Raw genomic sequence first — 21056 nt, 5'->3', positions numbered from 1 at the left:
ATCAGATCGCTCCTGAAATAAGGATGCAGGAGAAGTGACGAATCGCAGAGGAGGCTGCCTATTGGGTCTCTGCAGGAGTCCCCTCTCCAAGCTTGCCTCCCAGGAAGCTGCCTTATATAGTCAGACCATTGGTTCATTTAGCTCAGTATTGACTGCACCAGACTTCGCCAGCCAGGTGCCATCCTGATGTTTGGGACTAACAATTGTTACCAGTGGTGGCTGGTGCTGATTCCGACTGGTAAGGCAGAAGGTAGGGAGCCCCAACAGTAGATGGAGCCAGAGACAATGACAGGTGGATCCAACACCTTCTGCATTCATCTCCATCCTCTGTCCTGCTGAGTTGTACAAGTGCAATAAAGAGATGGAGGAGGAGGGAGCTGGCTGGCAGTCCCACCCCCTGGACTGGTTGACATAAGAAGAGCCTTCTGGATCAGGCCAATGATCCACCCAGCCCAGCATCCTGTTCTCACAGATGCTTGAGGGAAGTCAGCAAGCAGGATTTGAGTGCAAGAACACTCCCCTCTCCTTTAGCTTCTGGCAACTGATATTCAGAAGCCTTCTTGCTGCCAACTATGGCAGCAGAACACAGTCATTATGGCTAGTAGCCATGGCTAGAGCGGTCCTCCATGAATTTGTCCAATCCTCTTTGAAAGCCACCCATGTTTGTGGCCATCACCGCCTCCTGGTTCCATAGTTTAACTATGCGCTGGCTGGTGGCATGATGGACCAGCTTCCACTGCCTGTGGGTGGGCAAGAAGAGCTACATCAAAACATCTGGAGAGGACTAGGTATGGCCAACACAGACTGGCCAACACAGACGAGCAGAGGGGTCTCTGAGGTTTCAGACCAGAGCCTTCTGCTCCCTACCTGAAGATGCTGGAGACTCAGTCTAGCCCCTTCTGTATGCAAAGCACATAGAGCTTATGCCCCCTTTCTCCTTCTGATCAAGGGATCTTGTTCAGCATCATGACTCATGCATAAATACCAGGAGGGGGCTTCTCTCCTAAGGGGGCCATTTCACTCTCTCTTTTTTGCTTTCTAAAATAAAACCTCTTTTCCTCCGCTGATGCAAAGAGTGCTCCTGGTTCTCGGTCGGAGTGGGGTAGCAGTTAACTCAGCTCCAATAAGTTTGGGAAACACTGGACTCGAAGAACGAAGCTTTTCCGGCGCAATGTTTCTCCCCCTCTCCAAGAAACCAGGAATTCTTTCCCCAGGATTGCGAAAAGAGAGGAGGAAAGGGAGAGATCGAGAAGCCGGAGAGGGAGATAGATGGATCCACCTGTAAGCCCGCGCGGTCCTGCGGCTGGAAACCTCGAAACTCCGCCGGCTTCGTGGCTCTTGTGTCTGTGTGCAAAGGAGCAGAAACAAGAGGCGATTAAAAGAGATGGGGAAGGGGGGGAGGGAGGAGAAGCCACAGAGGTGGGGGAAGAGGAAAGCGCCATAGTGGAGAAGCAAAGCAAATTAAGCAGGGCTCTGATCTGCTTGGGTTGCCGCCTGCCCCAAAATGCACCCTGCATCTTAATTCGCTTCAGCGTTGCTTACACACGCACAAACATCTCCCAGTGCCATTTCGGCTCCCTGAAATCAGCCCCCCCACCATTCTTTTTCTCTTCTTTTATTTATCCCTGCAAAAACCCGCCACTACTCTTTCGGACGCCCCCTTTGCAATTTCCCAAACAGTCTCCCCTTCCTCTCCCCTTTCCTCCTGGCAGGTCCCCTCCCCCTTTTAAGTCCTTCGCTCATTTCTCTCTCTCTTTTTCTTCAGTCTCATTTATTTCCTCTTCTTTTAAAGCTTGGGAATCCGACTTGAAGAAATAAAATAAAATGCACCAACACACCACTATTATTATTATTTTTTTACAAATATTATTATTCCTTTTGGATGCAGGAAAAGATAAACATTCCCCTTCTCTTGTTTGCAGATTCTGACTTGTTTGCTCGTGGGGTGTATCTCTCTTCGTCGCAAATTCTGCTTTTTTCAGAAAACCAGATTGCCGGAATAGAGACGTGATTGGCGCGTTGTGTGTGTGTGTGTGTGTGAGAGAGAGAGAGAGAGGGAGAGAGAGAGAGAGAGAGAGAGAGAGAGGGGGAGGAGGCACAACAAGAGTGGACCCGCTCCCCCGTCCGGTTGCAATCCCACCCGGAACTTTTCTCACGTGCAGATCTCGCCAGGAACGTTTCCTCGGGTGTACGCCAGCCCAGTCCACCCGCGAGTGGCACAGGTCAGCCACGCAGTCACGAGCGCAGGCTGCGCGCCCACGTGGTTCTCAAGCCCTTTTCCTGCGCGTGTTTCCTCCGAAGTAAAAGACCCCCCCCTTCGATTTCCAGAGTTCAGCAGAGCCTCCTTCCCAGGAAAAGGCGCCCGCAGGATCGTCGCCCCTTCCCTCGATCTCATCGCGGGCAGAGTTCCCGAGTATCGACGTGCCTTAGAGGATCGCTAGTCCCCCCCACTCGCCAATCTACCCCTTCCCCTAAGAGGTAGTAGGCGATATTGCGAAGCGGGCGAGGAAATCCTCCTTTCCACAACCAACAAACAGTCGCCCACCGCGCAGGCTGAGGGGGTTCCCTCTTGCACCTCGGCATTGCACGGCAGAGGAGAAAATTAATCTCTCGCGCTATATCGCTTGCGCGCATATTACATCTTTCTGCAGCACTGCTGGGCGTGGGAAGGGCTAGCTGGCCGGGTTGGAGGGGACACACACACACACACACACACACACACGACAGGAGGCGGCGGCGAAGGAGGAGGAGGAGGCAGGGAGCCCCCCCTCTTCTCGTGCCCCTCCATCTCCTCCTCTCCCTCTGCGTGGCGTTTTTTCTTGCAGGTGTTTCAATTTTAATTCTGCCCGGTAGGTGGGACTTGGTGACTTTAAGCACCATCATATTTCGCCCCCACCCTCCTCTCTCTCTCTCTTCCTTTCCTCCTCTCCCTCCTCCTCCTCCTCCTCTCCTCGCTGCCGCTGCTGCTGCCTTCCCCCCTCTTCTGTTGCAATCTTCACAAGTCTCTGGGAGAGCAGCGAGCGAGCGAGCTACGGTGGATCAACAAGGCACCGAGAAACGCCAGCCGCACCGCGCACACACCAGCCAGCCAGCCAGCCGCGATGCAGCGCTCACCGCTACAGTAGAGGGAATAAGCCAGCCTCGCCGACCTGCCCATCATGAGTCTATCGATGGAAGGATTTTTTCTCTACATGCCTCCGATCGCTTGAGGGTGGTTTATTTTGTCTTTTTTTTTTTGCTTCCTCCCCTGTCCTCGCCCCCCTTTTCCCTTAAAACCTCTCTCTCTCCCCCTCTCCTCTGTGTCCTCCCCTCTTTCCCCCTCCCTTTCCACAACCTCCCCCCCTCTTATTTCTTTCTCTCTCCATCCCCCCTCCTCTCTCTCTCTCTCTCTCTCTTTTGGATCCCCATCAGGCTTAATTTTTTTTAAAAAAAATATTTTGTATATATCAGTAATTCTTCTGAAATAAAGCCACAGCGAATCGAAGATGGATGTCTTGTTTTGTCCGACCAAATGTAGTTTTTGGAAGGTTTTCTGGCTCTGGAGCATTTGGGGAGACTTCTTGGTTTCCGTCTTGGGTTGCCCTGCCAACTGCCTTTGCAATAAGACCGAGATCAATTGCAAAAAGCCGGACGATGGGAACCTCTTCCCCCTTTTGGAAGGGCAAGATTCAGGCACGAGCAACGGGAATACCAGCATCAACATCACGGACATCTCTAGGAATATCACTTCGATGTAAGTCTTGTTTCTTCACCCCCCCCAAAAAAAAATCCCTCCCCATTTCTCTCTCTCCAAAGCTGTGTATTAGTACATGCATGTGATATTTGCAAAGGGGGATAATGGGGGTGCCTTGTGTACCGAATAGAATAGATGCCCCTTCCCATTGCTCTCGTTCTCTGTGTATAAAGATTGGGGCATGTGCATTTCACTGAATGCAGATCTCCCTTTGGTTCTCTTTCAAAAAAATATATGTGTGTGTCTTGTGTGAGGAAGGGTGGGAGGGAGGCCCCTCCAAATCCCCCCTCCTCCTCATCCCTCCTCCTCCTGCTGAAAAAAGCAACAGTTTGGATCAGACTTGCCATGGCTATGAAGTCAATAAGGGTTTGTTAGCACCCTCAGGAAGAGGGAACCTCTGGCTATGTGTGTGTGTGTGCATAGATGTGTCTGGAAGATCATGTACGATGAAACCTCCAGTCTCCGGCTTGCTTTAACTGTGTCCGAAGAGGAACACACACTCTCTCGCTTTGGGAGACTTGCCATGATAATAGGATGGGTTTTTTCTCCCTCTTTCTCCACTCCAGTTCTCCTTTCTGTGTCCTCGTTTGTGCCTTTTCTCTCTCTGTCTCTCTCTTTTTTTAAAAAAAGAAGCTTCACCGACCCTGCAGCTTTTCTCTCTTCAATGCACACATAGATTTTGGAAATAAGACAGGGAGGGCTGTCCCTTAAGTAGCTTATTCCAGATCACATTGTGACATATATTTTGTTGTTGTTGTTTGTTGCAAACAAGGACTCTAATGCCAGAGCAGCTTTCCTGTAGCTTTCCCCCCTCTTGCAGTGGATGTTTTGATCTCACAGTCACTGGGGTGGGGGTTGTGGAACCAGGGAAATACACACACACACACACACACACACACACACACACACACACTTAGTGGAGTGTCTCTTTTAAAAAATAAATAAAACAAATGTGATTGTTTTTATAAAAAAAACCAAGTTCCTTTATTCTTGTTAGGAGATCCTGGTGGATAAATCTCAGGCAAAAGCCCATGGACCTGAGAGAGGCAAGAGTGAGTAAGTAAGGGAGGGAGAGTAAGGGGGAGAGGGACCATCCTTACTACTCTTTTTACAAGCTCCGTCCATCTAGATTTTAATTCTGTATATATTTATTTTAAAAAGAGCCATATCTGCTGAGATCTCTGCATGGTGTCGGTTTCCAACAATGCAGATATATCTTTTCCTTTTTGGGGAGGGCTGGGCGATGCTAAAACTCTGAGCCGTTTCATTAGCCTAATGCTAATTGAAATAGGGTTATTGTGCAGCCTCAGTAAGTTGCCTGTGGGAGTCAAATTAGGGTGTGGGGGTGAGGAAAGTGGAGTTCTTTATGATTTTTCCTTTGGCAAGCAAATGCACGAAGGCCAGGACTGAGCAATGGGGAGGAGGAGAGGGTTGATTATTGGTTAATTAAAAGCCCAGTTGTACCCAACACATCATAGAAGGGCTAGGACATAAGATGGAGACAGGTGCCTTAAGGATGCTCCTCTGTCTTCCCCCCTCCCACCTTACCCAAAGGATGTGCTCTAAGTGCAGCTTTGGGGAAATGGCCCAAACATTTATTTGGAGAGCCGTGGCAACCTTGTCATTTATTTATTTATCTTTTCTGCACCGTACAACTGGCGTGGCCGTCCTTAAAGCTGTCAGGAGTGGCCCTGCATGCTTTTCCAGGGATGGCTCTGTACAGAGGAAAGACTGTGTGCCCCGGCCTGGCAAATACATCTACAAAAGTTACAAGACTTCAGGGACTTGGGTGGCTGGAGAAAAAGGAAAGAAGGAATTCTCTTGAGGTTTGCAAAAGCTCCCCTGTTTGTGGTCACCTGGAGGTGACAGTAACTCACCAGAGGCGACTGGGCAAGTGGCTGTTTTTGAAGCCCCCAGTATGTTCCTTTGTAGCTGCCCCCTTGTTGCCTATTTTCTAGTCTCCCTTTACTGAATATTCTCCCAATGAAAGCAGAGAAACCTACTCTGGGTATAGCACCACCATCCGTTCCCAGATGTGCCCCATTTTTCTGCTGCATGAGGAGTCTTCCAGGAAATACTAGAGAAAAAAGTAAAAGAAAGTAATGTATTCTCAGTTTGGTGTGGTTTGGCCTTTTAGCTTTTGAAAGCACACTTTGAAGGTGCTTTGAACTAGCGCCAGCCCCCACCCCCTTGCAAATCTCTAAATGAAACTATGTCTCGAAAGAGCCATTTCTAGCATTTTGCTCCATGTGTATTTAAGCCAGCGTGTCTATATCATAATCTGGACTGCTGGGGGAGATATGATTATGTGAATCTTTTGTATCCGGAAAATAACTTGACTGCTTTGAAAATGCTGATCAAGCTGTTAGCAAAGTAGACGGAGGGCCCTTTCAAACTCCAGAATGAGCAGAGGTTGTATGTGTGTGTGTTTTGAGAAAGAGAGAGAGAGAATCTTTTTTAATGTCAGGAAATGATCTGAAGTTGTCAGGTTCACTGGAGGATTGAATCTGTCCTTGATCCAACTTCAGCCTTTCCAAATCGCTCAGGAAAAGGCACCGTTGTTGTTTTACATCCTGGTTGTAATATTTTGCGAAATTATGGTTTGGGGCTAAGAAGACAAAGGAGGAAGATTAATTATTTTCTTGAAAAGGTGTGGGAACAACCCTTTAAATGTGCTTAGGAAATACGTAAGGATGGCAACATCACCCGTGGCTGTCAATCACAATAGCTGAACTTCATGTTCAGGGGCAGTCTACCACCAAGTGCCAGGTGCCGGTGACAAACAACAAAAGAGAGCTGATTCCTTCAAGCCTTGCTTGTGGGCTGCTCAAGGGGCACCTGGTTGGCCACTCTGGGAAACAGGATGCAGAATTAGATTGACCCTTGCATTGTCTATTATGGTATGTGCAATTATGGAAGACTATCAATTTTTCCCTCTCTCCCTCACATCCTCTGCTTATTAAAGGAGGTTACGGTGTGAGTGGGTGGAGGAGTGTTTTAACAAAAGAAACATCTCACAAGGTTATGGCAGATGAATGGGTTCAGAGAGGAGATCAAGGGATCAACCTTTTCCTTTCTTCCGTTTTATGCTTAAGCCCCCTGATTTGCCCAGTAAGACGGTGCACAGCCCAGATGCCAGGGTGAAGGGATGGGGAGATGTGAGAACCGCCTGCTCTGGACTTCCCTCTGTGAAATGGAGTAACCGGCTTTCTTCATTAAAGATGGCCTAACTGATTTATTGTGAGATAACAGTCTCTCTGTTTAAGCCCAATTAGGGGCTTTTAATTTCATTAACTGTGTTGCTTGGTGGGGGTCACTTGCTTTGGAGAATTACCATAGTTGGAGACTTTTGTTGGCTGTAGGTGCTTTCATGTGGGAAACGAAAAATCAAAATGATAGCCGCTCTTCAAAATAATCTTGAGCCTTCCTTTTCCTTCTTTTCAGGAAGGAAGCCAGTGCTGCCTTTAGGCAGACTGAAGCAACTGCCTCGGGTGGCAGGTGCTGAGGGTTTTCCTCACAAACCCCTCCCCCTGCCATTCCCCTGTGTTGACACAGGGCCTGTTTTGGCCCACATAATTTGGCCCGTTGCCTCTGGTGTGGAGGCAGATGCAATCCCACCACCAGTGTTGCCATAAGAGTCAGCTTCCAGTCCAAGCAGCTCCATTGGGGGCTGATGTCCATTGGGACTGGTGGGTCAGAGAAGGCAGGAGCCCAACAGTAGGTGGAGCAGAGCCCACTAAACCTAGTGCTGTCTGCATCCTCTCCTCCGATGAGGCCTGCAGGTGCAACATTGAGACTTAAGGAGGAGGAGCTGACAGTTAGTGATACTTGCTGGAATGGTGGTAAGCAAGAAGGCGGGGGCTCACTAAGGTTGGTAGGGCAATGCGCTGTTCACCCTAATGGATCAGCCTTCACTGATCAGCTTCTGTCCCCAGAACAGGAGGGGACACCCTCATGTTCTTTTCCTTCTGCAGCAAAAAATCTTTGGTTGGTTCTTACAAGAGCTTGGAATGGGAAAACTGGCACCACTTTGGGGTTATCCTGTCTAAGGCAAGATTGCTTCAGAAAGTGTCCTACTAATGGCAGCTGCAAGCAGGCCCCATGGTTGAGAGGTTGAGTAAGAGAAAGGTACTTGACTTATTGTGGAGGAGAGATATTGACAGATATTGATGGCTAGCTGGAAGGGGAAGGACCATAGCTTAGTGGTGGGGAATGCTATGCATATGAGAACACTCAGGCTCTTTCACTGGCTTCTTCAGGTAGGGCTGAGAGAGACTGCTCCCCCTCTCTCAAACCCTGGGAGGCCACTGCCAGTTAGTATAGGCCAGTAGTCTTCAACCATAAGAACACAGGGAGAACCCTGCTGGATCGGGTCAATGGACCATCTAGTCCAGCATCCTGCTTTTACACTGGCCACTCAGATGCCTTTGGGAAACCTTCAAGTAGGACCTGAGCTCAAGAGCATTCTTCCCTCCATTTGGGGCTCCATTACGTAATCTTTTACCTTATATTTGCATGGTGGTAGCGCTCCTGTTGTGACCCACCTTGGATCAGGCCAGTGGTGGGTCCTGACCCACCAGCTGAAGACCAGTGGTAGACAGTGCTGAGGCAGATTGACCAGTGGTTTGACTTGGTGCAAGTCAACTTCTTAATGTTCCTCAGCAGAGAAAGAGCTGGTGCTCATAAATGCACAGGCCTATCTACAAGCCAAGGTCTGCGAGTTGGCTGCAACCTGACCGTGTGCCCTCAATACCATATTAGCCATAGCAGTGGAACCATGATGTTTTCTGATATGGTGGTGTGGAGCTGTGTGTTTGTTCTCTCACTAATCTTGATTAGGTTGAGTTTGGCTTGTATGTTTTTTGGGGGGGAGGGGTCTTGGCAGAAGTCTGCTTGGCTTCAAAACAACTGGGGAGGAGATGATAGCCAAAAGAGAAAAGCGAGAAGGAGCCTCCTCACCACAAGAACTTATATTTTGAAATCAGCTCTATGCTCTCTGGCCTTGGGCCATCCCCTGGAGGCCTCCATCCTGATTATTGGGTTTTAAACATCAGATGTTCTTTATTATGGTCAAATAGTTATGTTATCATTGTTATGGCATGTGTGCCTGTAATACACACACACCACAAAAAATATGTAAGAAGCTGCCTTACAGAGCCTGGTTACCGCTCTATCTATCTTGATGCTACATATCCCAGGAATAACCAATGTGGCACCTTCTAGATGCTCTTGGACTATAAGTCCCATCAGCCCCAGCCATCATGGCCAGTGATCAGGCATGATAGTTCAGCACCATATGGAGAGTACTGCATTGGTTACTTTGATCTACTCTGACCGGAAGCATCTCTCCAAGATCTGAGGCAGAAGTTTTAAACTGGAGATGCCTTCTACGTTTCAAGCATGTGTCCTGATGCTGAGTGCAAAGGGTTTGTGAGTCATCAATAGCGCTGAATCAGCCTGCCAGACCTCATAATAGCATTTATATGGCACTTTAGAAGTGTTCAAATTGCAAAACATACATTAGATTGTAAACTTTACAACAACCCCTGTGCAGGAAGTTCAGCATTAACTCCCTATTGTGGGAAGCAGGTGGTGGTGTAGCCTATATAAAGTAGCTTGCCTGAGGTCACCTAAAGAATTTGTGGTAGAGGTAAGATTGGGCACCCATACATTCTTGGCTTCCTGCTCATCTGTTCTTCCAATTCAGTGGTTAAAGTGTTAGATGAAGACTGGATGGACTCAGCTGTGAAGCTCATTGAGTAACCATGGACCAATCATCTTCTCTCAACCTAAACTACTTCACAGTCTACAGCATGCTGGATAGACTCATGATCTCACTTGGTACAAGAAAGCTTCCTATGCTCCTAACTGGGTGACTGATTAACTGACCAGAAAGGTTCTTGACCAGAAAGCTTTCTTGTACCAAGTGAGATCATGAGTCTATCCAGCTTGACATTCTCTACACTAACTGGCAGTGACTCTCTATGGTTTCAGACCAGGAGTCTTCCCCAGTCCTATCCTGGCATGCTGTAGACTGAACCTGAAATGTTTTGTATGTAGAGCGTGTACTCTAGCATTTGGCTGTGGCCCTTCTGTTTCCATCTTATTCCACCTGGTAATTGCAAAAGGATCAACTGATGACCTTGACTGGTCTCTCTTCTGTCATCAATGGGCTGGTTATGAGAGGTTCTTTTCAAAAGAGCTGTTCTCCTGAGACCCTCATCTCTGTTCTCCTACTTCTTCTTACATCTGGGAAACATATAGATTTGAATCTGGCCAGAACATAACCAGGCCTTTGGTTGAACCTTGGCCAAAAACTGATGCATCCGATGGCCATGCTGCCTTCTTGCAATGGGTTTTCATTGCTTTTGCTTGTCATTCTGCCTGCAGAATAGTGGCAATACAACTGGGCAGTGGTTATGGTAAAACCAAGGCTGAAGGGCCAGTGACCCTCTAGAAGTTGTTGGGCTTGCCCATCATCCATGGCCATTGGCCATTCTTGGAGGAGCTGATGGGAATTGGAACCAACAGCATCTAGAGGGCTTCAGACAGTGGTGGCTGGTGCCCTTTGCAGCTGGTGAGGTGCCAGAACTGAATTCTGGTGAGTTCCAGCTGAAAAAAAGCCCTGGGAGGAACCAACTATTTCTAATTTTATCCCTATCCTTCTCACTGCTGGGTTCTACAAGGGCAACACTGAGATTAAGGAGAAGGAAGATGATAGACTGCTATCTCCTGGAATGGTTCTAAGTAAGGAGGTACACAAGTAGGAACTGGCTGAGAGCAAACTGAGATTGGTGGGGCAGCTCCCCGTTTGTCCAAACGGACCAGCCTCCACTGTCTGCAGACCCCCAGCCCTGCTGTACCATAACCACTGCCCCATCACATCCCCGTGGCAACATCTGTTTGTGTTGTGCCTCTGATGGCTGCTTGCAGATGTGTCTACTGGAATGGCGATACCAGCCTGAGGTGCTGCAATGTGGGGTGGTACTGGCAAAAGCCCATGTGCTTCCCCCTCAAAGCAAAGAACCCCACCTTCCAAATTTGGTTGCTCTGCACCATCCGTTGCCTCGGCGTGATATGATCATCCTCGGTGTAACTCAGTCTGCTCGTTTAAATGCTTGTTGAGAAATTGAACAAAAGCCTCAATTAATTAACGCTCTGCTTTGGATGGGTTTTTCCTTTTCTCTCCTCCCCCCCCCCACATTTCTCGTCCTCTCCTCTTCTCCTTCTGCTCTCTCCTCCTCAATTGCGAAGCCGTCATTTTTGTCGGGGGCGAAGCAAGTGCTGTATGCTATTGTGTGCTGCAAAAGAGAACCAAGGTCAGGGGCAACCGGAGGGAGTGGGAGAGTCTGAGAAAGAGAGGTGTGGGCTGGGAGAGTGTTACTTAGTGAGAACTCAGAAGCTTTCTCAGAGATGATGCCTCGTGTCTGTCTAAGGTGGAGGAGGTCTGACGAATCACTAGACTTTTATTTATTTATTTGTGCCAGCACACACAGGGCAGACTAGAAGACAGTGTAGATTCGCAAGCACCCTGTCCTCCTCCTAATGGAGGAACTATAGCTCAGTGGTAGAGCATCTGCTTTGTATGGAGAAAGTACATTTCCGAGCACAATTCAAAGTTGACCTTTAATGCCCCGAATGGTCTCAGCCCAGTATAGCTGAAGGAGTGTCTCCACCCCCCATCGTTCAGCCTGGACACTGAGGTCCAGCTCCAAGGACCTTCTGGTGGTTCCCTCACTGCGAGAAGTGAGGGTACAGTGAACCAGGCAGAGGGCCTTCTCGGTAGTGGCGCAAGCCCTGTGGAACGCCCTCCCATCAGATGTCAAAGAAATAAACAACCAGCTGACTTTTAGAAGACCTCTGATGGCAGCCGTGTTGATCTTTTATCACTTTTATTTTTATTTTTAATAATATTCTGTTGGGAGCCCAGTCAGATGGGTGTGGTATTATTATTATTATTATTATTATTATTATTATTATTATTATTATTTCAAAGAGAAAAACAACTACCAGACTTTTAGAAGACATCTGAAGGCAGCCCTGTTTAGGTAAACCTGTTTAGGTAAACATTGTTTAGTGTTTGATGGTCTATTGTATTTTAATATTTTGTTGGAAGCCACTCAGAGTGGCTGGGGAAACCCAGCCAGATGGGCGGAGTATAAATAAATAAATAAATAAATGAATTTATTATTATTATTATTATTATTATTATTATTATTATTATTATTATTAGACCCAGGTTCAATCCCTGGCATCTCCAGGCAGGGCTGGGAGACACACTTCTCTGAAATCCTGGAGAGAAGAAGGCAGTCAGGGTAGACCATTGGATGGACCAATGGTCTGACTCAGTCCCTTGTAGCTTCCTTTGTTCCTACGTTGATTGCTTTTGTGGAGAATAGAGAAACAGAAGTTTGAATGCTTGCTGAAAGTAGCCTACTGTACCAAGGCAAACTTTTTATTAATTGCTCTGCCCACTCTTGCCTCTGTGTTCACCCACAGTGCATTCATGAGCTTAGTCTTACCTTCTCTCCTCTCCATTATAATTTACTTGGGTGTGTGTGAAAGAGAGGTTTAAATCCCTCCCTTGGCCATGAAGCTCAATCAGTGACCTTGAGTGGACTGCATTTTCTCCCTGTTTAACCTACTTCACAAGGTTGTTGTGAGTAGATGCAGTGGTGATGACTATGCCCAATAGCCTGAGTTTCTTGGAGGAAGAGCACAGCAACAGCAAGCCTTCAGCCCCTCTTTATCAGGGTGTGTTCAGAGCATTCAGTACCCCTCCCACCAATTCATGACAATAGGGGTGACTTACCCGGTGTACCTCTGCATGAGTAGGTGTTCAAGGCTTCCTTCCTCCTAACGAGCACTGACTTGTGCAGAGACACAAGGAGAGAGGGGTTCTCTTCTACCAATGGGCAATATTTACCCCTCCTTTAAAAGGAACTCTTTATGGGGTTAAGGGTGCAGGGAACCTCCAATTTTAATAGGGAAAAATGTTTCTCTTATCAGATGCTTTAATGAGCTAGCTGGGCTTCCTAGGAAAAGCAGGCAGAGCCCTCCTGTGAAGGAGTGTGGTTCTCTTGGCTTTCTGTTGAATAGCTGGAGACCTGAGTCCTCTTTCCCGAAAATGCTGCAAATAGTTCTGCCTTTATGATTCTAGGGATCAGATCTCAACTGTGAACCATTAAGCTCTTCTTGTCCCTTGGGAGTCACATGAGCAGAGCCATTATCTGTTGTCATGTAGAGCTGGACATAATCCTTGGGTGAACAGCTGTTCCAGAGGACAGGACATCCCTGAGCACCAGCTACCTGAACATTCTCTCCGGAGACTGATGTTTTGTCTCTCCTTCCCCTCCTCCTTTGGACAAACCTTGTATAACCAACAAACAATGCTGATCTTCACCTCCTCACAAGGACCACATTGTCTTGCTACAAGATGCATGTTGACCTTTGATGCACTGGCAGAATCCAAGGCCTGTAGACTGTTGGCTATGAGTTATGTTTGCAGTTCCCATTCATTAAACTTCAGAGAAAGTGTGTGCTTAGCCTGGCTCATTTGCTTTATTTAATCAGTTGGGGCAATGGTTTTCAAGCTGCGTCCTAGAGAAGCCCACAGTTCTCTGACAGCTTCCCAGGAGTTGCTTAAGAAAATAGATCAGTAGTGGTGGACAAGCTCCCTTGAAAGTCAGTTTGCCCATTGCAGCTGATCTTCTGCATCCTCACCATACTACAATTTCTAATATTCTTTTTGAGAAACCATCCCAAACCAGTCCTAGGCCTAATCCTTGCCATTTCTGGGTAGGACTGGGTAAGACTCATATCTGAAACCCTGGAGACCAGTCAGTGTAGACAATAGGAGCTAGATGGACCAATGGCCTGACTGTGAATAAGGCACTGCCTGGTTCTACACCAGCTTTCAATCTTGAGCTTAAACACATGCTCAGCAGCCTCATGTGATGCTCAGCTGTAGCATTTCAGATTGCATGTTGAAAAGCTTTCCTGTTTCAATGCTTTCGCATATCTTCCCATATACATACAAATGTAAGGCTGTTGTCACGCTGCAGTTTTTGTGGTTGTTGATAGCAGTGGCAACCTCTAGTTAACAACATTATGCATAACTTACATACTGGGAAGAGAGCTCTGGTCTTTCATTTTCCTTGATATGCTGGTCTTCTAAATGTAGGGAGTAGTTGACCAGGGCATCATTTAAACATGAGATCCCCACCTAAATCCTGACATGGAATGGACTGACAACAGAGGAATCTCAGGAAGCAGTATATTGTGGGTGCTTCTCCACTAGGCATTTCTCTCTCTCTCTCTCTCTCTCGCTCTCTCTCTCTCTTAAAAAATTGAAATATTTTCATATATAACGGTCATGTCTCCTTTTTGACAACCAGGCAATTCTTTTCATGATATTTTCAGATCCTCACTGCCATTGCACTGCAGCCCTTTTTTGTGTGAATTGCCTATACAGTGGTACCTCGGGTTACATACATTTCAGGTTACATACGCTTCAGGTTACAGACTCCGCTAACCCAGAAATAGTGCTTCAGGTTAAGAACTTTGTTTTAGGATGAGAACAGAAATCGCCCGGCAGCAGCAGGAGGCCCCATTAGCTAAAGTGGTGCTTCAGGTTAAGAACAGTTTCAGGTTAAGAATGGACCTCCGGAATGAATTAAGTATTTAACCAGAGGTACCACTGTAGTACTATTGTCTCACTTGCGGCTGTGGAATGGTGAATGCCCGGAAGCTCATTTTGTCCCATACAAATTGGTTGCTCAATCAGACTGGCAAGTGAGGCTCTGTGGATTTCCTTTCCATCAGAACTCAAGCGAGTAGGTGACAGCAAAAGGCTCTCTTCAGTGGTGGCACCTTGACTCTTGAATGCCCTCCCTCCATTTTCAGAGAGGGCATGCCTCTGAATACCACTTGTTGGGAACTGCAAGTGGGGGCAAAGCTGTTGTGATTAAGCCCTGCTTGTGAGCTTCCCCTTAGCACATCTGGTTGGCCACTGTGAGAACAGGCTGCTGGACTGGATAGGATCTCTTCTTAGGTTCTGATGGTAGTTGACCTGGTGCCATCATTGTTATAATGTAGATCTCTGGCTAATATGGTCCGATTTTCTGTAGCTTATAATGAGCAACAATGGCTTTTATATCCCCCCTTTTTGGTTGCTGATTAGCGATTTTCATTATTTACTGCTATTTCATTCTTGTCTTAGGGATGGGGTTTGTGTGCGCACGCATGTAATTTATTTTTATGAGCCTATTGTAAGCTGCCTTCTGCATTTTTATGATGGAAAAGTATGATGTATGCATTCATGGAAGTTGTAAGTAATGGGATGAAATCGGCCTCTCTAGACCCAGTGCTCCTCTCTTCTTCCTTGCTGCCATTGCTATTGCCATTGCTATTGGTGGTAGTTAGAAACGTGGACATAGCCACAGGTAGGGGGGACAGGGGACCAGCAGCCTCTCCTAAACCAAGTAAATAAAATAAAAATACAGTGGTACCTCGGGTTACATACGCTTCATGTTACATACACTTCAGGTTACAGACTCCGCTAACCCAGAAATAGTGCTTCAGGTTAAGAACTTTGCTTCAGGATGAGAACAGAAATCGTGCTCCAGCAGTGCGGCGGCAGCAGGAGGCCCCATTAGCTAAAGTGGTGCTTCAGGTTAAGAACAGTTTCAGGTTAAGAACGGACCTCCAGAACAAATTAAGTATTTAACCCGAGGTACCACTGTACTTAACTAAAAGTAGAAATAATCAGAATATTTGAAAGGTCACTTAGATGATGTTGTGGCGCATTCTGGTGACACAACTGGCAGCCTGATTGAGCGACAGGCGTGGCTTCTGCGAACTGACCAATCGTGTCACAGGTAGCTCGGTCCTGCCCTCCCTTCTACAACGTAAGTCCTGGCTATGCCCATGGTTATAAATGCGGGGGGGGGGGGAATCAACCAGGTTTCCCCCCTCTGCTTCAGTAGCTGGTCAGAGTAAGGCTGGCGAAGCTGACAAGCTTCATCAGTCTCAGCCGACTTCGGGGGAATTGCTGCAGAGGTGAAGGGGAAAGCCTTGTCAGCTTCGCCATGTAGGCACATAAATGTTGGAGCAGGCGGCGATATATAATGTAATATATTTTAAAAGCGCCTGTGAAATGGAGAAGATCTTTGCAGCAACTCTGGGGAGCGGGGAATGACAGAGCTGGTCAGTTTTGCCAGCTCTGGGTGCTGAGGTTTGTTTGGGGTGCGGGGAGGCTTGCCCATTTTACTACTGGCTTTTTGTTTTTTTTAATGGTGGTAGCAGACGATTGATGTCTCCGTATGGGCTGGGGAGGGCTGCAGTTCCCATTTGTATCAGAACTGCACAATGCCCCCTTCCTTGCTGAAGACGAGTGGTGTTGACATCAAAATATTCGGAAAGCCAAACAAAAGCTTTCTGTTTGCCATCGCCCCAAGCATCTTGGAGGCTTAAGGGCCAGTTTATCAATTTTTGTGTCAAGCAGTAAAGCTTTTTCTGGGCTGTATCATTTCAAGCTTTCGCTCTCTCTGTGTGCACATTTCAGAATGCAAATGCACCTCCATGCTGGTGGAAAAAACAACATCATCAGGAAGAAGGCTAGACTCTTTCCTTAAGATATATTGGGTGCAGAGGAGTCACAGACAGATGGTATGGTTCAATAAGGATGGTGGTCAGCATCCAGGACAGGTAAAAAAAAAATCCAAAAAATCAGTGGCGTAGCGTGGGTTGTCAGCACCCGGGGCAAGGCAAGTAATTTGTGCCCCCTAACCCGTGGATTTTAGTAGGGGCAGAGAGCTGCGAGTGCGAGCGCCCCCCCCGATGTTGCGCCTGGTGCGGCCGGCCCCCCCTGCACCCCCCACGCTACGCCACTGCAAAAAATATCAGATGGCAGGTTCAATCCTCATATGGGACAGCTGCATATTCCTGCATTGTAGGGGGTTGGACTAGATGATCCTCAAGGTCCCTTCCAACTCTATGATTCTACAATTCTATGACCCCCAGACCAAGGAGATAAGTAACTACACAGCCTATACAACTATACATCTATGATTCTGTGGTCTGGTCTTTGGGGTTAGAAAGAGGCAAAGTGAATTCATTTTGCATAATATAAGGATTGGGGTCTTTTTTCTGTCTGCATTCCCTTTGGGGTAATACATTTGGAGCTGAAATGTCAGCACTAAGTGGCACTTAAGCCAAATGTAGGTGGGCACCCCCTCATTCCCCTCTGTCTTTCTGTGCCACCCACATGACATTAGGCCAAAAAAAACCCCCACATGTCGTCCACTTTCTTCTTCAAGACCTTTTCTCCCCTTTTCTCATGAGTTGCTATGTGTTTGAAACAAAATCTGGGGCAGTAACTATAAGGCAGGGGTGGGAAGCCTGTGGCCCTCTTGGTATTTATTTAGTTAACTTATACGCCACTTTGTATTTCATCAGAAATCACTAAGCGGTTTACAAAATCCCAACAAGGAGGAATCGATGCAAAAAATAAAATATGAATTCTGCATTCAAATCCCAACACCACTACTACAGCTAGTACTTAGAAGTGCCGCAGCAGAGATCATTCCATCTGCAACTGAAGTGTTTAAATGGTTACTACTGTACTTGGCTAAGTCAACTAGCCAAGAAGGGGACCGGTGGAGACATTGCTTAGCAACCAGGCAGAGTGGCATGATTTCATCTTATTTTATTAAGAAAATTTACATGCTGCTTGTTTGTAGTAAAACCTCTAAGCACTTTACAAGAGATATTAAATGATGTCTACTGAGGTAGTACATCTTCTGATTGGCTGTGTAGTTTTAAGTGTGTGTGTATAAATGTGCACACAAACACACGTTTGGTGGCTTTGCTTGACATAGCTGAAATGTGTATACAGTCTGTATAGGAAAAATACAGCTGATCCAAAACATCTCAGAAATTAATTTTTCTGGCAGATTTCCCTACCAAAATTCCATTTCTTTTTCTTTAGCATTTTCTGAACTGTAGGGAATTTGAATCCCTCCTCTGCAGAATATTTAGCACAATAGTAGTAGTAGTAGTAGTAATAATAATAATAATAATAATAATAATAATAATAATAATAATTAATAATAATAATATAAATGCTCCATCCAGATTTCAATATCCACAAACAGTTTAGAGAATTCTAAGAGTGGACCTTATGAATAAGGTTTAGGGTTGATTTATGTCGGTTGCTATGAATGATCTACCTACCATGGAATGACAAGGTCATATGCACAAATGCAAACCTAGGAACATAAAAAGCTGCTTTATACCATTCATCTGTTTACTTCAGTATTGTCCACGCTGGCTGGTAGAGACTCTCTGTGGTTTCTTCCACTAATTTAAATGAAATCCCCACTTAATGCAACAGGTCCATGAATGACTTGCATGTGTGAGTCTGTCCTGAAAACAGTGGTGCAAGCTGCCTTGGGAGTCTGTGGAAGCCCCTTCTTGGAGATGATCAGGTGGAAGTTGGACAAATGTCTGCTTGGAGTGCATTTGGGTAGCTGCTCAAGATGAGGGCTGGGTAACCCTTTTCTGCCTGCGGACAGCATTCACACCCTCCAAGTGTTATTTTCCAGGGAAAGTCCTGGATATACAGAAGGCATCCTGGTTTCTGATTTGATCCTGAAATATCCTGCTTTTCCTTAGGACACCCTTATTTTCATCAGAGAAATGTTGGAGGGTATGGAGTAATGCGACCCTTGAGCCAAAGAGCAAAAGAGTAACTATACAAGCTTTAGAAGACATCTGAAGGCAGCCCTGTATAGGGATATTTTTAATGTTTAATGTTCTATTATGTTTTTATATATGTTAGAAGCCACCCTGAGTGGCTGGGGCAACCCAGTCAGATGGGCGGGGTCTAAATAGTAAAAAAATATTATTATTATTATGGAATAGGACGTCCCTATTTTCATCGGAGAAATGTTGGCAGGTATGAGAGTCTCCAGGCCTGAGGTTCTGAATGCTGCTCTCCCTCACCCGTGCCCATGAGATGATGGGCGCCCTAGTCCACCACCATCTGTGGGTCTCTGGTTGACCATGAATTTGAGCTTGGGTTGAAGTGACACTAACCACATTCTCACCATGCATTTAAAGTGCTATGGCACCACTTTACACACACATGACTTCTCCCAGAGAATTCTGGGAGGCGTAATATGCTAAGAGTGTTGGTAAAGGTAAAGGGACCCCTGACCGTTAGGTCCAGTCGCGGACCACTCTGGGGTTGCGGCGCTCATCTCGATTTACTGGCCAAGGGAGCCGGCGTACAGCTTCCGGGTCATGTGGCCAGCATGACTAAGCCGCTTCTGGTGAACCAGAGCAGCACCCGGAAACACCATTTATTTACCTTCCCGCCGGAGCGCTCCCTATTTATCTACTTGCACTTTGATGTGCTTTTGAACTGCTAGGTGAGCAGGAGCTGGGACTGAGCAACAGGAGCTCTCCCTGTTGCGGGGATCCAAGCCACCAAACTTCTGATTGGCAAGCCCTAAGCTCTGTGGTTTAACCCACAGTGTCACCCACTGTGTAGTTACGAGACCCCTATTCCCCTCCCAGAGCTAAAATTCCCAAGGTTTCCTGGGGAAAGGGTTTGACTGTTATACTACTCTGGGAATAACTGTAGTTCTGGGAAGGTGGTCTCCTAGCAGTTCTCAGCACCCTTAACAAACTACACTTCCCAGGATTCTTTGGGGGAAGCCATGCCGGTTCAAAGTAGTATCACAGTGATTTAAAGAGAGGCCACTGTCTCCCGCAGGAAAAGGGTTTCTTTAACACCCCCCTCTTCCACCCCCAGCATGAGGTCTTGTAGCCTTTTCAGGCTATGCAACTCAGCATCTCTATCCCAGAGAAAAGCGCAAAAGGAGGCTAATGGCAGCAGGAGTGATGATCTTGACAAGGGGGAAATTCTGCCACTGGTAACACCAGAGGTGCAGGGCTGAAAGAGCCCTTTGCTTTTTAGTTCAGTCGCCTATAGCATTCTGCTATAATCCAGGGGGGCGCTTCAAGTTTATGCCTATCCAGAGGGGCGCAGAGATAGCTCACGGAGGCTGGATTGAGCAGCTAGTTGCCTAACTTAGTGATGCCTGCACCTTCTAAAATGCACAAGATGTTTGTTTTAATGAATCGACTAGGGAGCCCGGTCTCCATTCAGCAAACCCAACCCTACCCACCCCGCTCCTATGGTGCTGCTGTCATTGTAACATTTGGTGCTGTGTAGGGCAGTTCTCACATTCTCTGCTTGCTATGTGATGCTGTGGGAGGGATGCTGGTACCTTAGCAGTGTGCGTGGGGAGGAAGCTGGCATAGAGGAGTTGGGCCATCTGGCCATCTCTTACTTCTCTGCTTCAGCTGTAGCTCTGGAGTGAGGACCCTGCTGGCTGCCTCATCCCACCACCCTTCCTCCCTGTGCGTATTTCTTCTCCATAGGGACTCTGTCTGGGTGGGGAAGAGTGCCACCTACCTACCCTCTCTGCAAAACAACAGCCATCTGAACCTACTCTCTTGCGTCATGGCGGATAAAAGGGCGAGCGTTTTGGTCTCTGAGGTGCTGTTTGTCTCGTCGAACAGCCAAAACTAAAAGGGGGAAGGGGGCGTTCAGAGAGACTGTTTCTCAAGGCCGGCGGCAGATGCTTGAAAGCTTGGCCTTGAAAGCAAATTGCGTTATCGTTCCTCTGGAGACAGATGGGCAACCTGCGGCCCTCTCTCCCTCAACCCAGTTTAGTGCATCCTTTGGCCTGATCTCCAGTGGGTGGCAAGGGGGAGAAAAGGGGAGAAATGGGGGGCTGTGGGGGGGAGATGGCAGAGAGAGAGAGAGAGAGAGAGAGAGAGGTGGTGGAAGTGATAGTGTGGGTGAGAAAGAGGGATGGCCATGAGTGTGTAGTTGTGCAGTGGGGTGTCACTGAGTATGCACATATGTAAATGAGGAAAGAAGGGTGGCAGTGAGTGGGTGAGAGATGGCAGAAAGTGTGTGAGTGAGCGGGTGGTGGCCTCATTCGCATTTCATGGAATCATAGAATTGTAGAGTTGGAAGGGACATCAAGGATCATCTAGTCCAACTTGCTGCAATGTAGGACTCTCAGCTAAAGCATGCATGACAGGTGGCCGTCCAGCCCTGCTCACTTTTGACTCTGGCCCTGTCCTCTGCCATTTTGCAGCCCCTGGCTGATTACCCTTGGGGGAATAAATAAGGATGCCCTCCCCTGGCTCCCACCTAGCCTCATATCTCACATCCATGATGGATTCATCGGAAGCCTTCGGAAAGTCGATATCTTTTTCAGGACCTCTGCAGCTGATTTTC

At 47.2% G+C, this 21056-nt stretch overlaps 1 protein-coding gene across 3 annotated transcripts in view; it reads left to right on the top strand.

Moving 5' to 3' along the window:
• Positions 1-3371: 3371 nt before the first annotated feature.
• NTRK3 (neurotrophic receptor tyrosine kinase 3) overlaps positions 3372-21056 on the top strand; it is a 413927-nt gene continuing 396242 nt past the window's right edge. For all 3 annotated transcript variants that reach the window (XM_081888512.1, XM_081888511.1, XM_081888513.1), the window contains exon 1: positions 3372-3733. In XM_081888512.1, coding sequence (XP_081744638.1) covers positions 3486-3733 — 248 coding nt within the window. In that variant the 5' untranslated portion in view covers positions 3372-3485. The remainder of the gene's footprint in view (positions 3734-21056) is intronic.

Source organism: Podarcis melisellensis (genome assembly GCF_964234715.1).
Source record: "Podarcis melisellensis genome assembly, chromosome: 14".
Taxonomy (NCBI): domain Eukaryota; kingdom Metazoa; phylum Chordata; class Lepidosauria; order Squamata; family Lacertidae; genus Podarcis; species Podarcis melisellensis.
Note: the sequence above shows the minus strand (reverse complement) of the source record. Positions and strands in the feature narration are given on the sequence as shown.